This window comes from Ostrinia furnacalis, unplaced genomic scaffold (assembly GCF_004193835.3).
Source record: "Ostrinia furnacalis isolate ACB-3 unplaced genomic scaffold, ASM419383v2 OfSCF4105, whole genome shotgun sequence".
In the NCBI taxonomy this organism is placed as follows: Eukaryota; Metazoa; Arthropoda; class Insecta; order Lepidoptera; family Crambidae; genus Ostrinia; species Ostrinia furnacalis.
This window is the reverse complement of record NW_021134344.1, coordinates 412345-440343: the sequence shown is the minus strand read 5'-3', so window position 1 is coordinate 440343 and position 27999 is coordinate 412345. Positions and strand designations below refer to the sequence as shown.

General features: G+C 40.9%; 1 protein-coding gene across 1 annotated transcript; it reads right to left on the bottom strand.

Annotated features, from left to right (window-relative positions):
* Positions 1 to 18: 18 nt before the first annotated feature.
* On the bottom strand, positions 19 to 27987 carry PAN2 (PAN2-PAN3 deadenylation complex catalytic subunit PAN2). The gene is made up of 23 exons (XM_028312757.1): positions 27764 to 27987; positions 26995 to 27155; positions 26374 to 26543; positions 25678 to 25798; positions 24907 to 25106; positions 24115 to 24343; positions 19636 to 19775; positions 19137 to 19289; positions 18961 to 19057; positions 18636 to 18731; positions 18157 to 18276; positions 17838 to 17919; positions 17279 to 17436; positions 16445 to 16727; positions 16066 to 16092; positions 14983 to 15122; positions 13872 to 14062; positions 11300 to 11378; positions 10722 to 10813; positions 5899 to 6016; positions 4486 to 4682; positions 3547 to 3702; positions 19 to 1959 (listed from the first exon to the last, which is right to left on the bottom strand). The coding sequence occupies exons 1-22, from the start codon at positions 27813 to 27815 to the stop codon at positions 3579 to 3581; spliced, it is 3030 nt and encodes a 1009-aa protein (XP_028168558.1). The 5' UTR covers positions 27816 to 27987; the 3' UTR covers positions 19 to 1959; positions 3547 to 3578.
* Between the last annotated feature and the right edge of the window lie 12 nt (positions 27988 to 27999).

Genomic DNA, 27999 nt, shown 5'->3' with positions numbered 1-27999 from the left:
CAGTTATTGTATCTAAATCTGTAGAAATTTGTACACATGATGATCTGACAATATCATTGATAATATAACTTCAAAATGTATAAATTTATTTCATAATAACTTTATGACCGGACAAAAATATGCCAATTCGTTTATATGCATTATTTTTATTCAATTTGTTCTTTAAGGATTTAAAGTGCCTAAATATGGTATTTTCAACAAAATTTAAACGCGTTAAATCGGCGCATCAAAAAGCATTATTTTACCAGAATGGTTAACAAGCTTTATGCCTGCGCGCATGAAAATAGTTCCAGCCTTAAAAGAATTCCATAAAGTCCAAAACACATCAGAATACTATTCTCAGGTCTTCTATTTCATACCTCACGCTCTTTCAAATGTATAGACCGGGAGGCCAAGGCAAAAATACTTACATTATAGAAACATAGATTGACAACTTTCATTGATGTTGTGAGATTTAAAACTTTCACTGATTTTGTGTAACAATTATTTGTAGATACATAATTTGTATCCAAACTCTTCGATTAAAAACAGTTGTATTTGTAGAATTTGTTTTAAGAAGTCGTCGAACGTGCAGTAAAATTGTTATAATGTTAAAAAAAATACATCAGGACATTATTATGCTGGGGACAGTATCATAAAAATATATTTTCTTCAATATTAACTTTTAAATTGTTTGCTATCACAAAACATAACAAAATTCTATACCACAAGAATTTTTGAGCCTCCACACGTTTTAAAATACGGTCGACTGTTTTATAAGTTTTAAGTTAGGAACACATGTGGCTATTATAACTTCTGAGACCGGCGGGAGAATACTACTGTTTCTTTATCTTATAAAATAGCATTTGTGGCACAGTTATGCAGGCACTTTGGATCTGAAGGCAACAATAGGTGTATTATTTGACTTTGTTTGTATGGCTCTTGACATTGTTCTGTTGCAAAGGATTGTCAACAATTCCAAATCTTCAATTGAACTAAAATGCTATAGTACGTAGTTACATCGTAAATTGGCAAACGTAAGCAGTAATAATGTACGGAGTACGGAGTAACAGTTACGTAATAAATAATGTAAATTTACATGGATAAAGATGACTAACTTCCCCAATAAAGATATAACAAGACATACTACGCAAAAGCCTCCTCCATTGAAATAAAATAAAAATACTATTTTGCAATTGGTCGACAACCCATACCTAAACTTGTCAATGTACGCAGCCTCACTTAAGCTTATATTATACAAAATAACAACGGTTCTCTTAAACAGTCGCATTCTCCCACCGGGTGCATCGTTAAAACAAGTAATTCTTCCGTATCCCGCCTCTTCCATCGATAAAATTATTTATAGCCAATAAGTACACTCTCGTCATGCATCACAAAATATGGACGTACCAGTACTCGCGCAATCACCAACGGATTATTATGAGAATATCGCACACTAAACGTTTTGCATTCCATACGGATAAAAATAATAATTTATTGCTCTTAAAACACTTTTTATAATTAAATTGTGAATTCAATAGGTTGATAATTCACGGGTGTGGCTCCCGGACTACATCAACGATGATGTATTGTTAAAATAACATTGTGATGCCATTACAAAAGTCGTTTAACATATTATTAATATTAACAAAAATATTTTATTTTACACTTTATTGCTCTACTGAGGTGAATTATTATGTTGCACGACTTTTGAATGTATTAAAAATTATTATTACTAATTAATAATTTAAATAAATAATAAAACTACAAGCGTATGGAACGCAAACAGTATTGTGTGGGTCTCGCTCTCTTAAATCTATAATTCTAGCTTACCTACCTATCACAATGTTAAAATATGCATTTTGTTCAGTTCACTTTACTTGGAATCACTTGAGCTAATACGTCTGTTGGACGTAGCCGTAGTGTGCGTCTTGCGGTAGTTGGTAGAACATGGCGTTCATGTCGTATGGGCCCATAGACCTGGAATAGAAAACAATAGAATTTATAGAACGGAATATAGTGAGTTATTATTCTGTAGTTCAGAAGTTTTCTGAAGCCAGTCTTGCAAGTAAAAAGTTTATAAAGGGCGTAAGTCCTAAATTATTGTTAACGAGTTCTACAGGGTGTTAGGTAAATGGGTATATGAGCCGACACTAAAGCCTGGTCCGTGAGCACGTAGAATTTTGTCTTGCTAGCACACTCACTGCGGGCGCGTGTCGCACAGTCGCGACAGCAATATAATTACGCGCAAGCGATAAGGATGGGTAGCTTGGGGTCATTGGACAAAATTCTACGTGCTCACGGCCCAGGCTTTAGCCCATGTTAACATGGGCATATAAATGGTATGTATATGGTGACGTAAAAAAAATGATATCTTCATTTTAATTATTTTAATTTTCATACAAACCTGATTTTATTAAATTTATTTTGCATGAAAATTAAAAATAATAAAATGATATCAAATTTCTGACTTCACCATACCATTTATATGCCCATGTTAACATTTACCTAACACCCTGTATATTTTCAGCCAAGTGACGTTTACTGCTGGAAAAAATCCTTCAAGGATTTCTACAACGACCGGTCCTGCGTCACCCGCATCCATGTGATTCAACCTTCACCAGATCGTATGTCGAGTCGACCTAGTTGAAGGCCTGCCCTCACTACGTCCGTGGAAGTTGTAAACTCACCGCTGGCTATACTATATGGCCCATACTTAAACAATGTCCTCAGGGGCCAATCAAACAGAGCCATGATTATTGACCTAAATTGGACATTCGTCCGCGGCTAGTATACAAAGGGGGTTTGTCTGGATGGCTTAAAAATGGAGTGCAGGAGCGATTTTGTTCCCTAGTCGATGAAGCACCTGATGTCGTGCCCTGAGTGCCCGACCAACTGCACTCAGGATTTGATGAATGCTGCTGACAACGCCACTCTTGTGGCGGAGTTTTGGGCTGACACTAGGTTTGTTGTCGACACGAAAAGAAGAAGATACAAAGGGGAACTTTATTAACTTAAGTATACAGGGTGGAAACGATAAGGGATCTCACTCGATTATTTCTAAACTACACAAGATATTGAAAAACTGGTTACTGATCCTGAAAGAGCTTCACGAGCTCTTTCTAACGGTATCAGTAATAGGTTACAGAATTAACTGGATCTATCCGAAAATTCAATGTTTTCAGCCTCCATACTAAATGTATGCCAGCCACACAATATGAAATGTGTATTTTTTTTATCAAATAATAAACACTTAAAATGAACTCGTAAATTGCATTCTTATTTAAAATGATTCATGGAAAACATTGGTTCTAGGCTTTACTTGCTATAATATTATCAAGACATGAGTGCCATGACTGTGGCAGTACTAAATGTATGGAAGTTGGAAACATTGAATTTTCGGATAGATCCAGTTTATTTTGTAACCTATTATTGGTACCGTTAGATAGAGCTCGTGAAGCACTTTCAGGATCCAGTTCCACTAACCAGTTTTTCGATATCTTGCATAGTTTAGAAATAATCGAGTGAGATCACTTATCGTTTCCACCCTGTATGTTGTAAACTCACCGCTGGCTATATGGCCCATACATAAACGTCGGCTATGAGGGCACAGCCTCCTCAGGCGGGGTCACCCTCGCTGCCAGGGTGGAATAGAACAACACGCATGGAGTCTTCCACCAGGTACCGAATTGGAACACTTCCTCTTCACTCACCGGGACGATACTGTGGAAATAAATTAGTTATATTAAAACAGACAACCCAAAAACAGACTATACAAGCGCCTTAGAATAAGGAGGGCCGACGCCAAATGAAATGGAAAAAGGCAGAGCAGAAGAATAAGATTTGAAACAAGGGAGGGTACATTTTTATAACTAACTAGCTTTCCGCCCGCGGCTTCGCCCGCGTGGAATTTTGTCTGTCACAGAAAAACTTTATCGCGCGCGTCCCTGCTTCAAAAACCGGGATAAAAACTATCCTATGTTCTTTCCCGGAACTCAAACTATCTATATGCCAAATTTCATCAAAATCGGTTGCGAGGTTTAAGCGGGAAAGCGTAACAGACAGACAGACAGACAGAGTTACTTTCGCATTTATAATATTAGTTGGGATTACCCCTACTCTCCTTTTATCACTCACGATATGGAATACTTGGTAGGTAAGCACTAGGTAAAATTCTTAGCAAGCATAATTAAATGAGTAAAAGTAAGTGAGAGGAGTATAGAACCAATAGACAAAACTCTATGAAAGTATAAGTTCACTCATTTGTTCATTCACTCGCATACTTAACACGAAATAATAGAAAACTAGTTGACCTAAGAAGCCAGAAATTGGCAGGTAGGTTATCACAGATACAACAAAGGTTGTTATATCGTTATATCTCTCAACCGAATACTCTAACATTAGTCCATAGATTTAGCAGCTACGCAAACCACAAGTCAGATGTTCAGTCATCACATCAGCTTTCCAACATCAAACCGTATTAAAAAGACACAAGCTGCATTTTACCTTAAATCGTTAAACAGGTGCCACTGGGCGTCCTCTTTGTTAGTTTGGACGTACGCGACCAGATTCTTAGGGTTGTCTTCTACACACACAACTGCCGCTTGTAAGGTATACTCTTCTTCCGACTGCGTGGTCACCGGCTTTTTGTGTTTGTCCGGCTTATTTCGAGGCGTGTGAGGCTCGGTAGGCGACTGTTCAGTCTGGAATAAACGAAATAAATAATAAATAAATAAATAAATATCCTTGGACATTTTACACTGCGCCGCTAGCCCCAAACTAAGCAAAGCTTGTACTATGGGTACTAGACAACGGATATAAACATACTTAAATACTTTTTTTGTAAATACATACATATTATACATAGAAAACACCCAGACCCGTCACAGAAATTAAAATTCATCATTTCAATTTCTGCTCGGCCGGGAATCGAACCCGGGACCTCTCGGCATAGTGGTCCGTTCTGAACCACTACACCAAACGGCCGACTTATATAAATATTTCGATTAATGAACGCAATTAGTCAGATTTCGTCAAAGCTATGTATATCACTGCATTAATTAGTGCGCCACACCAAAGCGCCATCGCCGGCGGGATCACGGCGCGATCATAGGCCAATGACAGGTCGCGCGGACTGTCATGGGTCGCGCGACCTGTCATTCGATGGCGATCTGCACGCGTTGGTGTGGTTGAAGCTTTAGACAAATATTCAACATGTTGTACGATAAATGATGTCACTGAATTACAGATTTTGCGCATAACAGAGTCAGTTCCTTCCTTAGATATGGGAGCAGCACGAAAGGTTGTTTTTTTGACGTCAAAAGGTCAGCGAAACTTCAGATGTGCTTCTGACTTGTATGCTCTGTCACGTCATATGTATAAATGAACTACACTGGACTGTCCCACCAAACTCCAGGCGCCACCGTCGTTCAACTATAAGGTTGTCTAATGTAGCAAAAATTGGAACCAGCAATCCGGTATTGACGGTGGCGCCCCCCTGTCAATGTCACTGATAGTACGGTTTGTTGTAGTTGGACAATGCTAAGTTATAACCCTGTAGAACTTAGAAGCAATATCAATCTATATGAATATTTAGGTATGTAAAGCCTGGTCCGTGAGCACGTAGAATTTTGTCCAATGACCCCAAGCTACCCATCCTTATTGCTCGCGCGTAATTATATTGCTGTCTCGACTGTGGAACGGGCGCCCGCAGTGAGTGTGCGAGCGCGACAGCAACATAATTACGCGCGAGCGATAAGGATGGGTAGCTTGGGGTCATTGGACAAAATTCTACGTGCTCACGGACCAGGCTTTAGTTACAAATTAGGACGGTGGATAAAAACTTCGAAGTGGATTATACCCTTAAGATCTTTGAGAAGGAGTATATTTTGAACCGTATTCCACACACATAAAGCTCACCTTATCATTGATGATAACGTCCCCATCAGCTTGCAGCCGGATCATCAGCCTATGCGGTAACACACAGTGCGTGTCGCGCGCCTCGCTTCGCCTAGACGACGCCGATGCGGATGCCGGTCTACGCGACAGGAGAAGGTACAATGTCAATGTGTATAATGTAGCGGGGATGTTATGTGACTGTGTTTCATGGTGGTGGTCAATATTACTGGTTAATGGTTGTGTAAGGTGTTGTAAAGAAAAACAAATTGTAACACACAATGGGTATACAATGTTGGGTCACTTATGGAAAAAAATATGGCAGACTTTAAATTATTTTAATGGAGCAAAGACTCTTAGCGACAGCGCACATTGGGCGACAAAACGCCACGACGGACGCGGCCACAAAACGCATGCGCCCGTCATTTCATAAATTATTATGTCGTTGCGATTCCGCGACAAGCTTTTCTCTCTCTCGTCTGTCGCCTCGTTTTGTCGCCCAATGTGCGTTTTCTTTCCTAATTTTGAATACAGCCATATTCCACCTGTGACCAAACATTGTATACTTTCTTGCTGATGATAACATGTCGCTTCTGAACACTGCAATATGACTGACAAAGGGGGNTATTTTAATTTTCATACAAATGATTTTATAAAATGTATTTTGTATGAAAATTAAAAAGAATAAAATGATTCAAATTTCTGACTTCACCATACCATTTATATGCCCATGTTAACATGGGCTAGTGTCGGCTCATATACCCATTTACCTAACACCCTGTATTTTTCAGCCAAGTGACGTTTACTGCTGGACAAAGGCCTCTTTCAAGGATTTCCACAACAACCGGTCCTGCGTCACCCGCATCCAGGTGCTTCGACCTTCACCATGGAAGTTGTAAACTTACTGGTCTGGCCTGGACTGGCCCATACCTAAACAATCGTGACTCCATTACCCATTGAAACCCGGTGTCCTTAGGGGCCAATCAAACAGAGCCATGATTATTGACCTAAATTGGACATTCGTCCGCGGCTAGTGTATAAAGGGGGTTTGTCTGAATGGCTTAAACATGGATGTCGACACGAAAAGAAGAAGATACAAAGGGGAGCTTTATTAACTTAAGTATACAGGGTGGAAACGATAAGTGATCTCACTCGATTATTTCTAAATTACACAAGATATTGAAAAACTGGTTACTGATCCTGAAAGAGCTTCACGAGCTCTTTCTAACGGTATCAGTAATAGGTTACATAATTACCTGGATCTATCCGAAAATTCAATGTTTTCAGCCTCCATACTAAATGTATGCCAGCCACACATTTTTTATTTTTTTATTAACTAATAAACACATAAAATGAACTCGTAAATTGCATTCTTATTTAAAATGATTCACGGAAAACATTGGTTCTAGGCTTTACTTGCTATAATATTATCAAGACATGAGTGCCATGACTGTGGCAGTACTAAATGTATGGAAGTTGGAAACATTGAATTTTCGGATAGATCCAGTTTATTTTGTAACTTATTGTTGGTACCGTTGGATAGAGCTCGAGAAGCACTTTCAGGATCAGTAACCAGTTTTTGGATAGCTTGTATAGTTTTTAATATTAAGTGGTTTTACTAAGTGTATGGAAGCTGGAAACATTGAATTTTCGGATAGATCCAGTTTATTTTGTAACCTATTATTGGTACCGTTAGATAGAGCTCGTGAAGCACTTTCAGGATCAGTAACCAGTTTTTCGATATCTTGCATAGTTTAGAAATAATCGAGTGAGATCACTTATCGTTTCCACCCTGTATGTTGTGAACTCACCGCTGGCTATATGGCCCATACATAAACGTCGGCTATGAGGGCACTGCCTCCTCGGGCGGGGTGACTCTCGCTGCCAGGGTGGAGTAGAACAACACGCATGGAGTCTTCCACCAGGTACCGAATTGGAACACTTCCTCTTCACTCACCGGGACGATACTGTGGAAAACATCACATAAGAACGTAGGAAAGTGCAGGTCAAATCCTCCCTTTGACCTCTGTAAAAGATCCTCCTGAAATTGAGACTAAATGACCTGATGATAAAGTACCCGTTTTCACCATCTATCCCTAATTTTTAGGTGACCCCTATGGTAACACTTGGGAATTTTGTTTTCTTTGGGGTCACTTAAAAATTAGGGATTGATGGTGAAAACGAGCATAATTCTCGTTTTGTCCCTCACGATATGAAATACTTGATAGCTTGAATGCGTAAAAGCAATAGGTAAAATTCTATGCAAACTTGTGAGATGAGTATAGTACTCGTAGGACGAAAATAAAATTATAATTATGAAAGTGTATGTTCAGTCAATCGTTATTGAACACGAAATATAGAAAATTACTAGATTTATGAAACTGCACTGGCAGGTAGTTTATCAACTTTCTACTGCTCACACTAACGTGGGCCACTAAGTAGCCGTTCACAACAGTTATCTAATATCAAACCATATTAAAAAGACACAAGCTACATTTTACCTTAAATCGTTAAACAGGTGCCACTGGGCGTCCTCTTTATTAGTTTGGACGTACGCGACCAGATTCTTAGGGTTGTCTTCTACACACACAACTGCCGCTTGTAAGGTATACTCTTCTTCCGATTGCGTGGTCACCGGCTTTTTGTGTTTGTCCGGCTTATTTCGAGGCGTGTGAGGATCGGTAGGCGACTGTTCAGTCTGGAATAACCGAAATATTTCGATTAATGAACGCAATTAGTCAGATTTCGTCAAAGTAAAATGTATATCACTAATTAATGCTTCAACCACACCAAAGCGCCTTCGCCGGCGGGATCACGGCGCGATCATAGGCCAATGACAGGCCGCGCGGACTGTCATGGGTCGCGCGACCTGTCATTCGATGGCGATCTGCACGCGTTGGTGTGGTTGAAGCTTTAGACAAATATTCAACATGTTGTACGATAAATGATGTCACTGAATTACATATATTGCGCATAACTGAGTCACTTCCTTCCTGAGATATGGGAGCAGCACGAAAGGTTGTTTTTGTGACGTCAAAAGGTCAGCGAAACTTCAGATGTGCTTCTGACTTGTATGCTCTGTCACGTCATATGTATAAATGAACTACACTGGACTGTCCCACCAAACTCCAGGCGCCACCGTCGTTCAACTATAAGGTTGTCTAATGTAGCAAAAATTGGAACCAGCAATCCGGTATTGACGGTGGCACCCCCTGTCAATGTCACTGATAGGACGGTTTGTTGTAGTTGGACAATGCTAAGTTATAAACCTGTAGAATTTAGAAGCAATATCAATCTTTATGAAAGTTTAGGTATGTAGTTATACAGGTTGATTTTTGTATCAGTATCCAAATTTTCAGGATCGACTCAGAATCAGTAACTTAATTGATTTACGTAAAGAAAACAAAACTTTTTTCTCCATATTTAATTATTTTCATCCGCTGCGCGCGGTTTCCAAATTGACTCACGTGGAAAATTTGCTTCGTTTTTGAAAAAATACGGACACACAGTTAACTGCAAAGCTTAATAGACATAATGGTGAGCGAAAATAAGCAATAACCTTTAAAACTTAAGCACCCGCGAATTAGACTTTCAATATTTATTTTTTTTGCGAAAAATACCATAATTAAAAATAATTATGATAAAGCTGTATTGTCAAATTGTTCTAACGAGCTTATTAAAAATATTTGGATACTGATAACAAAGTCACCCTGTATTTAGGACGGTGGATAAAAACATCGAAGTGGATTATACCCTTAAAGTCCTTGAGAAGGGGTATATTTTGAACCGTATTCCACACACATAAAGCTCACCTTATCATTGATGATAACGTCCCCATCAGCTTGCAGCCGGATCATCAGCCTATGCGGTAACATACAGTGCGTGTCGCGCGCCTCGCTCCGTCTAGACGACGCCGATGCGGACGCCGGTCTACGCGACAGGAGAAGGTACAATGTCAATGTGTATAATGTAGCGGGGATGTTATGTGACTGTGTTTCATGGTGGTGGTCAATATTACTGGTTAATGGTTGTGTAAGGTGTTGTAGAAAAACAAATTGTAACACACAATGTATACAATGTTGGGTCACGTGTGGAAAGTTAGATAGTTTAAATTGTTTTAATGGAGCAGACTCTTAGCAACAGCGCACTTTGGGCGACAAAACGCGGCGACAGACGAGGCCACAAAACGCATGCGCCCGTCATTTCATATTATTATGTCGTAGCGATTCCGCGACAAGCTTTTCTCTCTCTCGTCTGTCGCCGCGTTTTGTCGCCCAATGTGCGTTTTCTTTCATAATTTTGAATACAGCAATATTCCACCTGTGACCAAACATAGTATACTTTCTTGCTGATGATAACATGTCGCTTCTGAACACTGCAATATGACTGACAAAGCTCAAAATACGAAGTAAGCCAACTAAACTAGATTTCTAAAGGACAATGTCGGTAAATTATTTCTTCGACAATTTCTCTGCCTTTTTACCGATAATTGTAAATGAATCTAAAATAATATTCAAAATAGGGTACAAAATTGCTCAAACGATTGCGATTTTCATATTAGATCGATCAAGACTGAAATAGTGTACAGGGTGTATCGGACGCGTTGACAAAAACTTACAATGGCCTCAGAACACCGTCTCTAAAAAAGAATAAAGTTTATAAAAGTGTTGGTTTTATAAAGTGTTTATGAATTATTTCGTTTTGCAGGGCAGAATGACTTATAATGCTTGCTTAGATTTTATTCTAAATTCGGTGTATTTTTAGGACATTTTGCAGGAAGAAATCATGGTCATTGTCAAAGTTTTTGCCAGCTTGTCCCTCACACCCTGTATTACTTTCGTTATTACCTGTCAGGATGCTTGAATCTGCATCCAGGCCTGGCGCAATGTAAACCGTACCGACATGGTTTACTGCTGCCACCCCTTCTAACCACTTCTGGCTAAAAAACATCGGCCATTAATAAAAGATACCGCTCCACTAGTCGCTACTTCGACTAACGTATCAGTAGACGCCGGTGGCTCCCCCTGTCGTAAAGTCTATCGGAAAATGAGCTGTATTCACCGACAATAAAACAAACAATCGCGTAACTTCACCACGAACAAAATGACAGCGCATACAGCTCACGACATGTAGGTAAGTATAAAAAGCCTAAATAAAAACATCGTTGGTTGTGAAAAGGTTAATAAAAAATCTAGCGAAATTTTGGGTAGTGCCAGTTGCCAATTCGTTTCAATTTAAACTTAAAACATACATTCTACAGTTATTTCCAACGTAGCGTTAAATTAAAATATCTGAGAGAAAAACTCGGTCTTACATGCTTTTATGAGTTCTTCCCAAATAAATGTTCAACTCACACACGTAAAACATACAAAATAATCGGTGAGAAAACAACAAGTGAATGAAATGGGTGATGATATTTAGTTACCACATCTTTCTGGTTGCCTTTCATCCAATATGCTTTTTCGTGTGGTCCCCCGCAGTTGATGGCTAGTATTGGTGGTAGCCTGGAACAATAGACAAATCATTATAAACTGAACTGTACAAATTCTTATGTTGCTTAATACCTTTTGGTAGAATAGGACTAAGGGAGAAATATACGAAAATCAGGCCTCCCCAACCCCAACTCGTAGCGTAGGTCAAATCTGCCATTTTGCCTCTGGTAAACCTATGCAATGTCACTTCACCTCATGATGCGTCCGCAATACGTGGTAGACGTGAACCGATCTTCCATTGGCCTCTGGTGGATTGGAGAGGGTCTTTTGCCTGCATTAACCTATAAGACCACTTACCTCACGATGCGTCCTCGCTGCGTGGTAGGCGTGAACCGCGAACAGTGCTCGCACCAGGCCGGCGTGCTACGTCCAGCTGCAAGTGACGCCCGCACTAGTTCCACGAAGCCACCGAGCATAGGTAATGATGATGGCACGACTGAATGACTAGCACTATCCTTTAACTCACCTCACGATGCGTCCTCGCTGCGTGGTAGGCGTGAACCGCGAACAGTGCTGGCACCAGGCCGGCGTGCTACGTCGTGCTGCGAGTGACGCCCGCACTAGTTCCACGAATCCGCCGCTTGTGGCTGAAGATGATGATATGTTGGTACTAAAGCCTGGTCCGTGAGCACGTAGAATCCCGTCCAATGACCCCAAGCTACCCATCCTTATCGCTCGCGCGTAATTATATTGCTGTCGCGACTGTGCGACGCGCGCCCGCAGTGAGTGTGTGACTGACTGGCACTATCCTTTAACTCACCTCACGATGCGTCCTCGCTGTGTGGTAGGCGTGAATCGCGAACAGTGCTCGCACCAGGCCGGCGTGCTTCGTCTTGCTGCGAGTGACGCCCGCACTAGTTCCACGAAGCCGCCGCGCGTGTCGCCACCTTCGCGCGGCGCGCCCGTTGGGTATTGGAGCGCGCACGCTAACACAACTGATTCGCGTTCTTCCTGCAATACAGATTGAGTTTTGAATTGCGTGCACGGATAATACAAGTTCGTTGACTTCAGCGGCAAAGGCAATGCGAAACGCTACTTCGCGGTGTGACGAAGAACCTTAGTTACTACGCGTCTACTAAGAGCACCGTATTTATCACAGACGCAGGACACCGTGCTAGATGCAGAAATGTAATAGAGCAGATTAGATAAGACATTGTGCAATAAAATAAATTACTGCCAATGCCGTAGGCATGGTAATATGCGCGATTCATTAATACTTGGTGACGCGGGATCGATACACACAAATTAATACGAGAACTAGAGTTCATGAAATATAATACACTCTGTGCCCATGGTGTTCGGGCCATATTTCACTGTCGTTATCACACGGTTTTAATTTGCTATACCCACATAAATTATGGTTACATGAATAACAGAATCGAACAGATAATAGAGCTTGTTAGAATTATTAACATAAATAATCTCACCTCTTTGTTACACTTCAGACACCTGTTCAACTGGTTGCGTCCAATGGCGAACAAGTGCGATATCTCAGATTCCTCACGTTCGACGTGACGATTGTTTGGAAGCTCATGGTTCTCACAATTCGTTACTGGTTCTGTCTCAACTGCCCCTAGAAACAGGCCATGTCTATACGGTTGTTTTTTAAATTCAAAGAAATGGTCACTACGGCAATCTAAACCAAAACTAACACAAATAAGTACAGAATACATTGAGTAAATTCGTCATTCTCTATTGACGGCTTATGTTTTCAACATCGAATTGTGTTATAGGGCTACATTCTACACAATCTACATAAATAAATTGTATTAATTCTATACTAAGGTTCTACAGGGTGTTAGGTAAATGGGTATATGAGCCGACACTAGCCCATGTTAACATGGGCATATAAATGGTATGGTGAAAGTCAGAAATTTGATATTATCATTTTAATTTTTTAAATTTTCATACATAATAAATTTTATAAAATCCGATTTGTATGAAAATTAAAATAATTAATATGAAGATATCAATTTTCTGACTTCACCANATAAGACCACTTACCTCACGATGCGTCCTCGCTGCGTGGTAGGCGTGAATCGCGAACAGTGCTCGCACCAGGCCGGCGTGCTACGTCGTGCTGCAAGTGACGCCCGCACTAGTTCCACGAAGCCATCGCTTGTGGCTGATGATACGTTGGTACTATCTACTAGCTCACCTCACGATGCGTCCTCGCTGCGTGGTAGGCGTGAACCGATCTTCCATTGGCCTCTGGTGGATTGGAGAGGGTCTTTTGCCTGCATTATTTGCGAACAGTGCTCGCACCAGGCCGGCGTACTACGTCTTGCTGCAAGTGACGCCCGCACTAGTTCCACGAAGCCGCCGCTTGTGGCTGAAGATGATGATATGTTGGTACTAAAGCCTGGTCCGTGAGCACGTAGAATCCCGTCCAATGACCCCAAGCTACCCATCCTTATCGCTCGCGCGTAATTATATTGCTGTCGCGACTGTGCGACGCGCGCCCGCAGTGAGTGTGTGACTGACTAGCACTATCCTTTAACTCACCTCACGATGCGTCCTCGCTGCGTGGTAGGCGTGAACCGCGAACAGTGCTCGCACCAGGCCGGCGTACTACGTCTTGCCGCAAGTGACGCCCGCACTAGTTCCACGAAGCCGCCGCGCGTGTCGCCACCTTCGCGCGGCGCGCCCGTTGGGTATTGGAGCGCGCACGCTAACACTACTGATTCGCGTTCTTCCTGTAATACGGTTTGAATTTCATTTCTAGGTGCACTACAGAATTTAAAAAGATGATGTTAATGGTTACATGAGTTACTCACGACTGTTATAGGTGACATAGGACATGTTTGGCTTTTTACGGTCTTGTCCGGCCTGTCCGGCTTTTGTTAGGCTTTTTATTTGGCTGCCGCGCCAGGCAAAAGTCGAGCCACAGAATAATATGAAGCGCATCCATCAGGATGTGTTGGGCAACCGATGATGATAGTACTGACTCGTTAGTTAGGTCGTGAGCTATGACACTCATTCATTTGTATTTTTGACCCTGGCAACCGTGATTTTGATCGTGACTAGCACGACAGTGCATGCACACAATAAACGCCTGTGATTGGCTTAATTTTAACAGTTCGCGGAAGGCCGACCCACGTGTATTATGCCCGTTGCATTCTGTAACTATTTCAATGTTCAAATAGCTCGTTTCTTTGTTGTATATGTCAATGAATAGCAGAATCAAATCGTGCATATTATCGAACTTGGCCTTAAGTGGAGAAGGTGGACTACAGTACAATGATAATCGACTGAAAAGACAAAGCATTCCCAGACTCGCCCAAAGATTTCTAGACTGAGTCAGGAAGAGTTTGCTGGAAAAAGTTCAGCAATTGATTGGCTCTCGAAGACAACCTAAAACTCAGGACATGCAGCTCCAGCCAAACAAGTGGCTTAATTGTTTTCGAACAGATTGCCATAGGGCAGAAAATACACAAAGAAAAAAAATATTATCGAACTTGATCAATAGATTCTACAACAGTATGACAGTTCATAAATACCATGCGAGAAACAGACTGATTTATACGGCTGGCGTACGCGCACTTCTCTTTTCTCTGTATTCGCAATGCTAATGTATTCTGTATACTTCGTTACAACGACAGATTTGCGTACTTACCTCTTTGTTACACTTCAGACACCTGTTCAACTGGTTGCGTCCAATGGCGAACAAGTGCGATATCTCAGATTCCTCACGTCCGACGTGACGATTGTTTGGAAGCTCGTGGTTCTCACAATTCGTTACTGGTTCTGTCTCAACTGCCCCTAGAAACAGGTCATGTCTATACGGTTGTATTTAAAATTCAATGAAATTGTCACTACGGCAATCTAAACCAAAACTAACACAAATAAAGTACAGAATACATTGAGTAAATTCGTCATTCTTTATTGACAGCTGATGTTCTCAACATCGAAAGTTATTCAAGCGTTATAACTATTGTGTTATAGGGCTACATTCTACACAATAAATATAAATAAATTTTATTGATTCTATACTATAGTCTTTTTCACGTAAGATGATCCGTATGACACTTCAAGGTTATCCATATTACGCATACTACATATGCAGAATATTTTTGAAAAAATATTTGAATTTTATTAGCAGTATAATAAAATAAAAAATAACTACTTGTCTTGAAATATATAGTAAAATCTGAGTCTATTGATTATATTTTAATTAAATACGATGTAAAAATATTTTTTATTTAATGTACGCAATGTGTGAAACGGAATAGATTTAGTGCTGGGGTATTTCTTGTATAATAAAATCGATTATTTCCGCAGTTCATTAATCGATTGCAGTGAATATTTAGTTATTAAAAAAATCACAAAAATCAACTATATTTTTCGATTATTGACTTTAATAAACGCATTGAAAATAAATTAATAGTTTTTAATTTAAAGAAACAGAACCAGTACTTTTTAGGAGTCGTTTTTTTTAACACGAACCATGAAATTTGAATATTATCAATAAAAAATTGTTACAATAATATTTGTAATTAAAAAAACATGTTTTTTGTTAAATAACACCTATACAAAATATTTCTCTAAAAGTAGGTTTTACTAACTATTCGAAAAAAATTGATAGATAAATCGCTATGGTTTAGTTATGTGACATCTCTAAATCTTTCAAACTCGAAACGTCATACGGATCATCTTAGGTGAAAAAGACTATAAGGTTCTATACATCATCTAGACATACCTAAAAAATCTGGAAGCCCAAATATTGCTGCATAAAAAAATATAAAAGAACTTATGAGTATTATTATTTATTATTCTTGTTATGTGGGCTATATGTTTACTAGTATCTTAAACTGGAAGGCTATTATTCCTTACATTGTATGAATTGTAACAACTGAGGTTATAACTGAGACTATAATCCAGGCGTTTTCAAGGCGAGAGTAAATATGCCCTTACAAGGCAGATATGTACAATCCTAGACTGCATCCCACTTAACATCAGGTGCGATTGTGGTTAAATATCTGACTTGTTATGCATAAAAAAAAACAAGAGTGTAGATCAATTTCTACATTGGTTTCCGAAAAGAAACATGGTCAAAACTTGTAAAAAAAAACACTTACCCTCTTCTCTCGCTTGCCACCCATCCTCCCTCAATTCCCTCCCAAACTCCTCCGGTTCAAACTCCGTAGACGGTCCTAGGAACTCTAACTCCGTGTACTGATACTCCTCTGCAGTATATTGTCCATTCATGTGCGGCGTTGCCAAACTTCTCGGTTGCTTCGCGTTGGCAACCCGCGCTTTCGGCGGACTACTGTTTTGCGTTAGTATCGCTAGCTCCTTCTCTTTCTTTCGCGTTTCTAGTATTTCGTAGTGGATCTGGTGGAGGATGAAGCGGTTCCAGCTCTGGAAAAAATGCAATAATTAAATTATTGACTGAGGATAGTAAAGTGAGAAGTTTACTCAAAACACGTGTAGTTTCAGACGATTACGTCAACGATATTATTTGATTTGAAATCTTCGACAGTAAGTCACCAGTGTCAAGCAGAATGTTATTTTGATACAAAAACTGCGAAAAATGTTAAATTCCTGACTCGCAACAAACGTTTAACGTTAGTTAGAAATTAAAGCCTGGTCCGTGAGCACGTAGAATTTTATCCAATGACCCCAAGCTACCCATCCTTATCGCTCGTGCGTATTTATGTTGCTGTCGCACTCGCACACTCACTGCGGGCACCCGTCGCACAGTCGCGACAGCAATATAATTACGCGCGAGCGATAAGGATGGGTAGCTTGGGGTCATTGGACAAAATTCTACGTGCTCACGGACCAGGCTTTAGTTTTAATACCACTTAGTTATTTGCCATGGACGTTCAAAGTGGCTCATCGGGACGACGACTTACTAACAATAGAAAATACGTTATATTTTTTTAACCACCAATGATCAAGACATATACCTGTATAAGCGCTATCAAGTCAGCCCGAGGCGCCGGCCCGCGGTCTGGCAGTATGAGACCCAAAGCCGCAGCCTCAGGCACCGTTCGGAACGCCCGAAGGAAGTTATTCGCTTGGCACGCTGCGCCGCCAGACGTATCCAGCATTCGGAATAAGAACCCTGGACAAGATTGCATTTTGAACTTTAAAAACATAACAGAGGATCTCTGTAAAGGAGAGGCGAAACAAAAGACTTTCGAAATCATAAGATGGTGATGGTATGTCGCTGCAATAAAGTTGAATGAATGATTTGAATGAGTGAATGCTAGTTTGAAATCATTCGTTCGTTATTTTTCATTCGTGCCTTCGTATAATGCAATCTATCATTTCGGTTGTCTCAGAATAGGTATATGAAAAGGAAATTATTTAGTGATCGAAAAGATTATTTCATAAAAAAAATTACAAAGCGCATGTTAGATCGAATAAATCGATTTCTAAATGTTAAAACCCGACCGCGATCGTATGGCATGCGGATATTTTACGAACTTAAATCTGAAACGTTTTAGAAGGCAATAAACATACCTAATTCACAGCTAAGGCAAAATTCTTTAGCACATGTGTGAGCTAATAGTGTAGACTTGACTGGGGGTGTGTAGTAAAGGACCTGCAATTTTAAAAAAGCTCACTTTTATTCACTAAAGATAAATGCTAGTTTTAATTATTTTTTTTAATTACTTAAAAAAATCAACTGTATCGGGTGTTAGTATTATCTTTCCGTACCATTTCCACAGCACTGTGATAGAAAAAGACAAAATTAAAATTAATTTCGTTTTTGTAAAAAAAGAGGGTAGGTACTTATGTGTTTATTTTTCTTTGTAAATGAGATTGAGGAAATATTTACCTGAAGCATTGAATTACAATACGAATTTGGTAATGTAGCTTCGATCCCTGGAAAGCCCGTTTTGTTACAATTCTCCAAGTCAATATCATTAGGTCCGTGTTTATTGTATCGTAACTCAACCTGAAAATAATAAATAGAGATGGTGAGACTCACAAATTGTCAATATTTTATAACAGTAACAAAAGCCTGATAAGTTACAGTCAGCGTCAAATAGTTCGCAACACCCAAAGTAGCCACAAAGATCGCAACACATCTTTGTTGTCAACTTTTGTCAGCTTGATGTCCCAAAGTGGAGATATATCTCCAGTCCTCCACTACTAAAGCCGAGTGTAATGTGTAATGTAACACGAATTCTACGTGTGGACGGCTCTACGAGCATTACATGTGGTGCCCGTACTATTTCCATTAGATTACACGATACATTCCATTACGCTTTACACCCGGCTTTAAAGTACTCTAGTATTCTAAAAAGTGCTCACCTTCTGATAATGCTTGGGAATTGGTTGTGGGCTGTATTTACTTTCGTTTAGTTTCGCTGCGTTCAAATCTTCAAAATTATCTTCTACGTACGGCATCTAAAAATGTAATACAAAAATATATGATTGTGGTAACATAACAATTTAGCAGTCAATGCATGCTGAATGAAGTTAAAATACAACTTGCCCAAACCATAGACGAAATAGTTTGAAGTACCAAAAAGGCATAATAAACCAATATTACCAAGGCCAAAAGGTGCAATGAAACTNAAGGAACAGTTCCTTTATCTAGAAACACAGACATGTTAGTTCTTAATTTATGTTATACCTGATTCCTTTTAAAAGTCTTAGGGTTTGGTGCATATCCTATAGGTCCTTGCATTTTCATTGTTTTGAGCACTTCTGCATCCACTGGCTTTGGTCTCCTACAAAATTAATGATTCTTCAACTTAAACCACATGAGTTCTTGATGATTTTTGTTGGTATGATATAAAAATTTCTGACCTGAAATTCCTTTTGAAGAATTCTTCGGGGAGTACGTTAAACCATTTTGGACCAGATGAAAGCTGCGGCAGTGGAACTGACGAATACTGGAAGTTTGTGTCGTTAAAGTTGGCGAACGGCAAGCCTACTACTTGGTCTGCGAATTCTGTTGCTCTGAAAGACACAAAAAATACATTTAGTAAANTTAGTAAACTCTGAAGTCTGAACCTATTTTTCGTTGATGTCTAAGAAGAAATATGCGAAATAATAGTGTGGAATGTAGACCAAATTGTCCATTTGCTTCTGATAAATTAGTGAGGGCCATCCTCCTACTGCTGTACTAACTACTAATAAGGGCTAGTGGAGACTTAATGAATGATGATGATGTTGAAAAATGTCACCTAATGCAGCTATAGTGTTTCGTATCGGACTTCCAATACTTTAGTCACGTGTTCTTCGATAAATTTAATCTGCAAAAGCCATACAAAAGGGGGATGCTTTAGCTAAAAAAAATTATTACCTTGAAAAGTTATTAAACACGGGCTCGTGGTTGTGCTGCGGCGAGAACAGATGGAGATGGCCAGCCTGGTCCCCGAACGCGAGCGCTTGGCTGGTGGAAGACACGTCCATCACGCTACATACCGAACTGTGTGTGTCGACCTTAAAACAAGAATTTTATACTAATACAATTGAATACGAATCTACAAATAGTAGGTATGAGATTGGTGCGATTCGATGGGCTTCTAATCTATTTAAAATATCAGTTTTTTTTTTCCAGGGTGTAAGAGGGAAATAAAGCCTTGATCACACGTACCGAGTAAACGGGCGAGACAGAGTTGGGTGAGCGAGTCACATACTCGCGTAATGTTCATACACACCGAGTACTCGGCCGAGAGCACTGTCTCGCCCGATTACTCGGTACGTGTGATCAAGGCTTTAGACGCGAGCATTTGGCCTCCCTAAAGCATATGGCGAGGAAGAGAAAAAAGAGTATAGGCCAAAGATTCATTTGCTTCTGGTAAATAGAGGGTCATGTATCTTTGTTAGTAGCCTAGCGTAGCAATGGGCTCTGGCAGAGTAGATTATGACTATCCTTGCTCTTCTCATGGAAGTCATAAACAGCGACTAATGGACAAAAATATGCGAACATCAACCCTATCTAGCAGCAGAGTGCAGGAAGTCTAGGCCAAATATCCATTTGCGTCTTGTATCTTTGTTGGTAACGTCAATGTTGCCTATGGCGCCGGCAGATTGCAACAGTTGCCTAACCCCTCTGGACAGCACCTACACCTACACCACTGGGGAGTTTAGGCCAAATTCTACATTTACTTCTGTCTGTAAAATTAGATAGGTTTGTATTCCTGCAATGGAAACTTAATGACTAAAGTACAATCTCACCTGGAATACCGACTGGTTCTCAGTGTCAGGCGCATTCAAATGCAGCAATGCCACGTGACCGTCAGCCGACAACGCGACCGCTCTGCCCGAGAATGCGGGTAGGAAGTGAAGCAAGAGGGGAGGGGAGCGAGTCTGGAGAGACCACGCCCCCCCGCCCGCTGCGTTCATACCGCGAAGACAACGGACGTCCCACACTAAAGCTCGTATTCACAAACATCACTATGAGGTCTCCCAGTGCGCGTGGACGCACAGGGTCAACACTGTGCGTTCGATTTGCTGATTCACTTAAGCAAGCATCGTTTGTGAATACCGGCGTTGGATACTAGATTATGCGTATGCGGCAGACTAGATTACGAGTATGAACACCTTCAGTCTCTCTGTGGATGTCGTAGAAAGTTACTAAGAGACAAATGGGTGGGGAAGCCTGATGTTTGTATATCCTGTCTGGCTAGCATAGAGCGTCCAAGCCAAATCCTCCATTGGCTTCCTAGCTTTGAGGCATTCTCCTGCAATGTAAGCTTAATGACTAAAGTATCATCTCACCTGGAATACTGACTGGTTCTCAGTGTCAGGCGCGTTAAGATGCAGCAATGCCACGTGACCATCGGCCGACAACGCGACCGCTCTGCCCGAGAACGCGGGTAGGAAGTGAAGCAAGAGGGGAGGGGAGCGGGTCTGGAGAGACCACGCCCCCCCGCCCGCTGCGTTCATACCGCGAAGACAGCGGACGACCCACACTAATGCCCGTATTCACAAACATCACTATGAGGTCTCCCAGTGCGCGTGGACGCACAGGGTCAACACTGTGCGTTCGATTTGCTGATTCACTTAAGCATCTTTTGTGAATACGGGCGTTGGATGCTAGATTATGCGTATGCGGCAGACTAGATTATGAGTATGACCACCTTCAGTCTTTCTGTGGATGTCGTAGAAAGCGACTAAGGGACAAAAGGCGAGAAAGGGAGGCCTGATATTTATACAACCCATCTGGTCAGTGTGGGGAGTCTAGGCCAATTCCTCTAGCCTCTAGTAAGTTTGAGACATGGGCGTACTCAGCTTCTAGCCAAAGGGAGGTGGGGGGGCAAGTCATACCCAGCTTCTGGCCTAGGGGGGGCAAGTCAGATTTTTAGGTCACATAGTTTGACTTAGCTCCTTCAAAGCGAGCTGTCAGCTGGAATGGAAACTTAATGACTAAAGTACAATCTCACCTGGAATACCGACTGGTTCTCAGTGTCAGGCGCATTCAAATGCAGCAATGCCACGTGACCGTCAGCCGACAACGCGACCGCTCTGCCCGAGAACGCGGGTAGGAAGTGAAGCAAGAGGGGAGGGGAGCGAGTCTGGAGAGACCACGCCCCCCCGCCCGCTGCGTTCATACCGCGAAGGCAACGGACGTCCCACACTACAACGTATGGCTCCGCTACCGCGCCACCCGATCTGAATACAAAGGGTCAATTTAGGGTCAAGCAAAAGAGGTACCAATAGACATATAATTGGACTGTTTATAATTATATTATGCTGTATGTACGTACAGTGTTAATTATTACATGTCTGAGAAACGATAAAATAGTGAGCCTCACGCCCGTATTCACAAACATTGCTATGAGGTCTCACAGTGCGCGTGGACGCACAGGGTGACAAACGAACCAATCACAGAGCTCTATTCAACGCTGTGCGTTCGATTTGCTCACTTAAGCAAGCATCGTTGGTGAATACGGGCGTTTGTCTTCTGAATAAAACTCATTTTATTCATGCAAGTAGGCTTTTAAAAAGCACTAATAGAAATATTCGTAGTTGAAAACACTACCGTTTTTTACGCGAATTTNAAAAAATACATTTAGTAAATTTTTATTATTATTTTTCAAAAATAGAGTGTAACAGAAGTGCGATTATTGTGAAACATAATTCAATAACGCGAATAAACGCGTAATCATGAGTGTTTGTGACTACTTAACGCAAAAACAACTGGACTTATTTTGATTAAACTTATTGTCATCACTTAGAAGTACAATAATTGCCAGGACATAAGAATATAATATAATTGTAATATTTTCACATCGTATGTACGATAGAATATGATGGAAACTTCTCTCTATAACCATTTGTGACCGTATTCTGGCAAATAACTGATTTTATTATTATTATATTATTTGCTAAGTTGAAAAAAAAAAACTAAAATTAAAATGTTACCTTGAAAAGTTATTGAACACGGGCTCGTGGTTGTGCTGCGGCGAGAACAGATGGAGATGGCCAGCCTGGTCCCCGAACGCGAGCGCTTGGCTGGTGGAAGACACGTCCATCACGCTGCACACCGAACTGTGCGTGTCGACCTATAACCAAGAAAAGACAAATGCAAACCTTAGATCTCCCAAAGATCTATTTGCCTATGGTAAATTAGCTCGTAGAGACGATGGCCGTTGGGGCAGAAAAGTTCTCGAGTGGCGACCACGGGCTGGAAGACGTAGCGTGGGCCGGCCTCCTACTAGGTGGACCGATGATCTGGTAAAGGTCGCGGGAAGAGCCTGGATGCGGGCAGCGCAAGACCGTGCATTGTGGAAAGCCTTGGGGGAGGCCTTTGTCCTGCAGTGGACGTCATTTGGCTGAAACGATGGTAAATTAGAGGACTCACAGGACCCATAGATGCATGATTATGTTGGTTAAACCTTGGTTGTCAGGAGAGTAGAATAAGACCATGCAAGAGGCGATGAGATAAATATGCGAACATCGAACAGTGTCTGGAGCGACCACACACCCCGATGTGTTCTTGTTGCTGTTGCGTTCATACCACGAAGGCAGCGCCGGCTCACACCGAGATATTTGTATAGGTAAAACCAAAGTAGTCGCGTAGTGTAGTGTCAGCTAGTAGACTATAAATTTTATTATGACCACCTTTCCGTGGATGTGGTAGAAAGCGACTAAGGGACAAAAGGCGACCAAGAGAGGCCTGATATTTGTACAACCCGTCTGGTCAGCGTGGGGAGTCTAGGCCAATTCCTCTAGCCTCTAATAAGTTTGAGAGGATCATACTCCTGCAATGGAAACTTAATGTCTAAATTATTCTCACCTGGAATACGGACTGGTTCTCAGTGTCAGGCGCATTCAAATGCAGCAATGCCACGTGACCGTCAGCCGACAACGCGACCGCTCTGCCCGAGAACGCGGGTAGGAAGTGAAGCAAGAGGGGAGGGGAGCGGGTCTGGAGAGACCACGCCCCCCCACCCGCTGCGTTCATACCGCGAAGACAACGGACGTCCCACACTAAAGCCCGTATTCACAAACATCACTATGAGGTCTCCCAGTGCGCGTGGACGCACAGGGTCAACGCTGTGCGTTCGATTTGCTGATTCACTTAAGCATCTTTTGTGAATACGGGCGTTGGATACTAGATTATGCGTATGCGGCAGACTAGATTACGAGTATGACCACCTTCAGTCTTTCTGTGAATGTCGCAGAAAGTTACTAAGGGACAATGGTTGGGGAAGCCTGATGTTTGTATATCCTGTCTGGCCAGCATAGAGCGTCCAAGCCAAATCCTCCATTGGCTTCTAGCTTTGAGGCATTCTCCTGCAATGTAAGCTTAATGACTAAAGTATCATCTCACCTGGAATACCGACTGGTTCTCAGTGTCAGGCGCGTTAAGATGCAGCAATGCCACGTGACCATCGGCCGACAACGCGACCGCTCTGCCCGAGAACGCGGGTAGGAAGTGAAGCAAGAGGGGAGGGGAGCGGGTCTGGAGAGACCACGCCCCCCCGCCCGCTGCGTTCATACCGCGAAGGCAGCGGACGTCCCACACTACAACGTATGGCTCCGCTACCGCTCCACCCGATCTGAATACAAAATTTAAGGGTCAAATGAGGATCAAGCAAAACAGGTACCAATAGACATATAATTGGACTGTTTATAATTATATTATGCTGTATGTACGTACAGTGTTAATTATAACATGTCTGAGAAACGATAAAATAGTGAGTCTCACGCGCGTATTCACAAACATCACTATGAGGTCTCACAGTGCGCGTGGACGCACAGGGTGACAAACGAACCAATCACAGAGCTCTATTCAACGCTGTGCGTTCGATTTGCTCACTTAAGCAAGCATCGTTGGTGAAAACGGGCGTTTGTCTTCTGAATAAATCTCATTTTATTCATGCAAGTAGGCTTTTCAAAAGCACTAATAGAAATATTTGTCGTTGAAAACACTACCGTATCTTCACGCGAATTGGTTTTAATTTTATTCTGGGAATTTATTACGCACAGCAAAAAAGAGATAAGCTCAAAAAATTCACCTGTATTATGATGTATAACATCTAGAATCAGAAAAAATCATAATTCACTCAAACCCACGTCTTTCAAACATTGTCAAAACTAAATGCATCCCTCAAATACTCACGACTGTGTGAATCCACAAGTGATCAACAGGTCACCTTGCATGTCCAGGTCTGAGAGGCAAGCCGAATGTGCTCTAAACGTATGCTCGGCCGCTTTAGGCGTCCTTATGTCGCGAAGGGCCACCATTCCGTCAGCGCTACCGCAGGCTACAAGAGATCCACCACCGCTACGGAGCACGGCGCAACCTTCTTCTTGGATAGGCTGGAAAATAATAATAAAGAAACTTAAAACTATTATGTTATGACTAGCGGCCGCCCACGACTTCGTACGCGTGGATCCCGTTTTAGCCCTTTAGGAGTTGAATTTTGCAAAATCCCGTCTTAGTGAGCACCTACGTTGTAAAAGGAACCCCCATGCAAAATTTGACACTCATAGCACTAGTAGTTTCTGAGATTTCATCATGAGTGAGTCAGTCAATCAGTGACCTTTCGCTTTTATTATAGATATAGATATAAAAGTTCTGTGAGATTTTCATCTCAAGTCTTTCATTGGTTACAATTTTTTTTCATAGGGCACTATGCAAGGTCGCGGGAGGTAACTCGATGCGGGCGGCGCAAGACCGGTTGTTGTGGAAATCCTTGGGTGAGGCCTTTGTCCAGCAGTGGACGTCATTTGGCTGAATCGAGTGTGTCATGTTACAAGAGGTCCCAATGGATTGAAGTTTTGCAGAAATATGGCCCTTAATGACAACACAAAAATAATTTCTAAATCAAATCCCATATAAGGATGATGATCAAAACAGCATCAAACTTTATATTGTAACTATACTTACAATGACTGTATCCTTCATTTTAGTGAGATCCAACTCAAGCAGTTTATCTTGGTGTCCTCCCATCAAGAGTTTTGTAGTGCTTACTTGGTAAAGACATTGCATGTCTGTCATGTTGTCTGACCTGAAAGAGATTGCGATAATACTTTTAAAACAGACGAACATCGTGAACATGAAGAAGTGTCGTGCTTTGGTGCCTTAATATCTTGGGCTGGTTTTAGTGTTACGCGGACTGACAGTGCGGAATGCGGATCGCTCCGCACAGCCAATCTGTATGAACTGCTAGGGAGCGAGCGGTTCCTGCAAACCGCATTACTCTTAAACGCTCCCTCGAAGTTTATACAGATCGGCTGTGTGGAGCGGATCCGCACTGGACGGTCCGCGTGACACTAAAACCAGCCTTGGTCTTGGTGAAACTTTAGGGCCCTTGCCCACGGCGACTTTTTGTAGCGATGCAGATGGGCTGCTGTAGCGCGTTAGTAGTGCGTTGGCATCACTTCTGTACTGCGTTGCAAAAGCGACTAACGCGCGTTAGTAGCGATGCTGTCGCCCTATTGTTTTGTTTATTCAACAGACATTACATTATATCAGAATAGAATCAGTGACAAACTGAATTTCACACAAGCGTAGCCGTGAGTTAAAGCTAGTAAAACAATAATTTAAACATAAGAAATATATAATTTTATTTTCAATTCTTACCTATAGGTATTTTTAGGGATGCCTCTTCTAATTTGGTGACGTAGAGCGGTCTTGGTCAAAGCGTAGATGCCTTGTTCGACTGTGATTATGTCCCTTACTTCCTCTGACTCATGTACTTGGAATGATGTGTATTTTTGCATGCTCGGTCCGTAATATGAGGTCACATGACCCTACATAAAGAAATATTTAAATTGTTTAAAAAAATCTGTTTCAGTGATTGTGGTCAGTAAACAACTACTTTAATGAATAATGGAATATTGAATGATACATTTTCACTTTGTAGGTAGTTGTAAAAAGAATGCATTATTTATAAGCCCCTGTGCAGCTTTAAAAATCTTTCTTTGTCATTCATACACAAAATTTACATATTTGAGTTCAATGGCACATTTCTCTTTCTTGTAAACAGGAACACGAAATAAATCCTTATTTCTACACTATTTGATGTTCGTTGAGAGATCTCAATAACATAATAAAGTGGGATAAAATGATTCAACAGGAAAAACTCACAGGGAATCTTGAAACTAAGATTTATTGACTTTAGAATTTCCTCTGAAGTAAATAATAGTGCATTTAAAAGTAATAATTAGCAAAGTAAAGTACTATACAGTACCAACTACTTACACCTTGATTTCCCATCCATATTAACTCTTCGAACTTGTCGAAAACTACTGCGGAGACTCCGAATCTATCTCCTCCATCCACTAGGACACTGCTTCGTACCTCATACTCTGCATTGTGGTTGGGAATCATATACTGAGGGGTGAACTCGGCTGCATACGGATCTAAGACAGACAAACATAACCAGTTTTACCATGATAGTTATAACATAATTTTTATTTTGGGAGAGTATCTAGTGGGTAAGGCTGCCGAATATCTTAGCATACATAAATTAAAAAAAATACAGAAGACATCTGGTAAAAAAATACCAATTAAATTGGCATAGCAGATCATTCCTTAGAACTAAACAAATTTAAAAGGAATGATGATCCCAACATCATACATTTTGTATAACAAATTTTACTAATGATTAAGGAGTATTAAAGTTAATTAAATAAATAGACCAGATGCAATTAAACTCTTTAGTTTAAATCTTCAGAAGGTAAGTGGGAAAAGAAGATAAATATTATATCAGCTGCAATCAACAATATTTCTTACATAATCGTCCTTATTTTGATCAACTAAGGTTATAATTGTTTATAAATATCTATGTAAAGACATTTACCATAGCAAGATATAATTTTGCTTCATACCATTTGCTGGGTCTTGGAGACCGACAAAAAACTAAATGCGACCATGCATAAAATTGCCTATTTTTATAATAATTCTCTATGAGGAACGCTGAAACAAATATCGTAAGAATATCGATTTTTATTCGTAAATGTTTACATACCAGTCAGAAGATGGTCAGTCGGTAGACAAAGATCGGAATAATGAAACTCCATAATAAAATGACGATGGATTTCACTTTTCACACCATTTACAATGTCCTGATTACATTGATTATCAGTAAACACTACTTAAAACAATAATTAATTGATAATAAACAAAAAATATACGACTTTGACCAAGCTCGCTCGATTTTTAATGACCCCTGTCTAACTGTATTCTTCATATTTGTTAACACGT

Bases quoted from the DNA above. Each gene is read 5' to 3' on its own strand.
- PAN2 (XM_028312757.1), bottom strand. From the start codon at position 27,815: ATGGAGTTTCATTATTCCGATCTTTGTCTACCGACTGACCATCTTCTG. The intron at 24,344-24,906 runs GTGAGTATTTGA...TTTTGTATTCAG, and splicing joins ACTTGTGGATTCACACAGTC to ATCGGGTGGAGCGGTAGCGG. The intron at 19,776-24,114 runs GTGAGATGATAC...TCTTGTTTTAAG, and splicing joins AGAACCAGTCGGTATTCCAG to GTCGACACACACAGTTCGGT.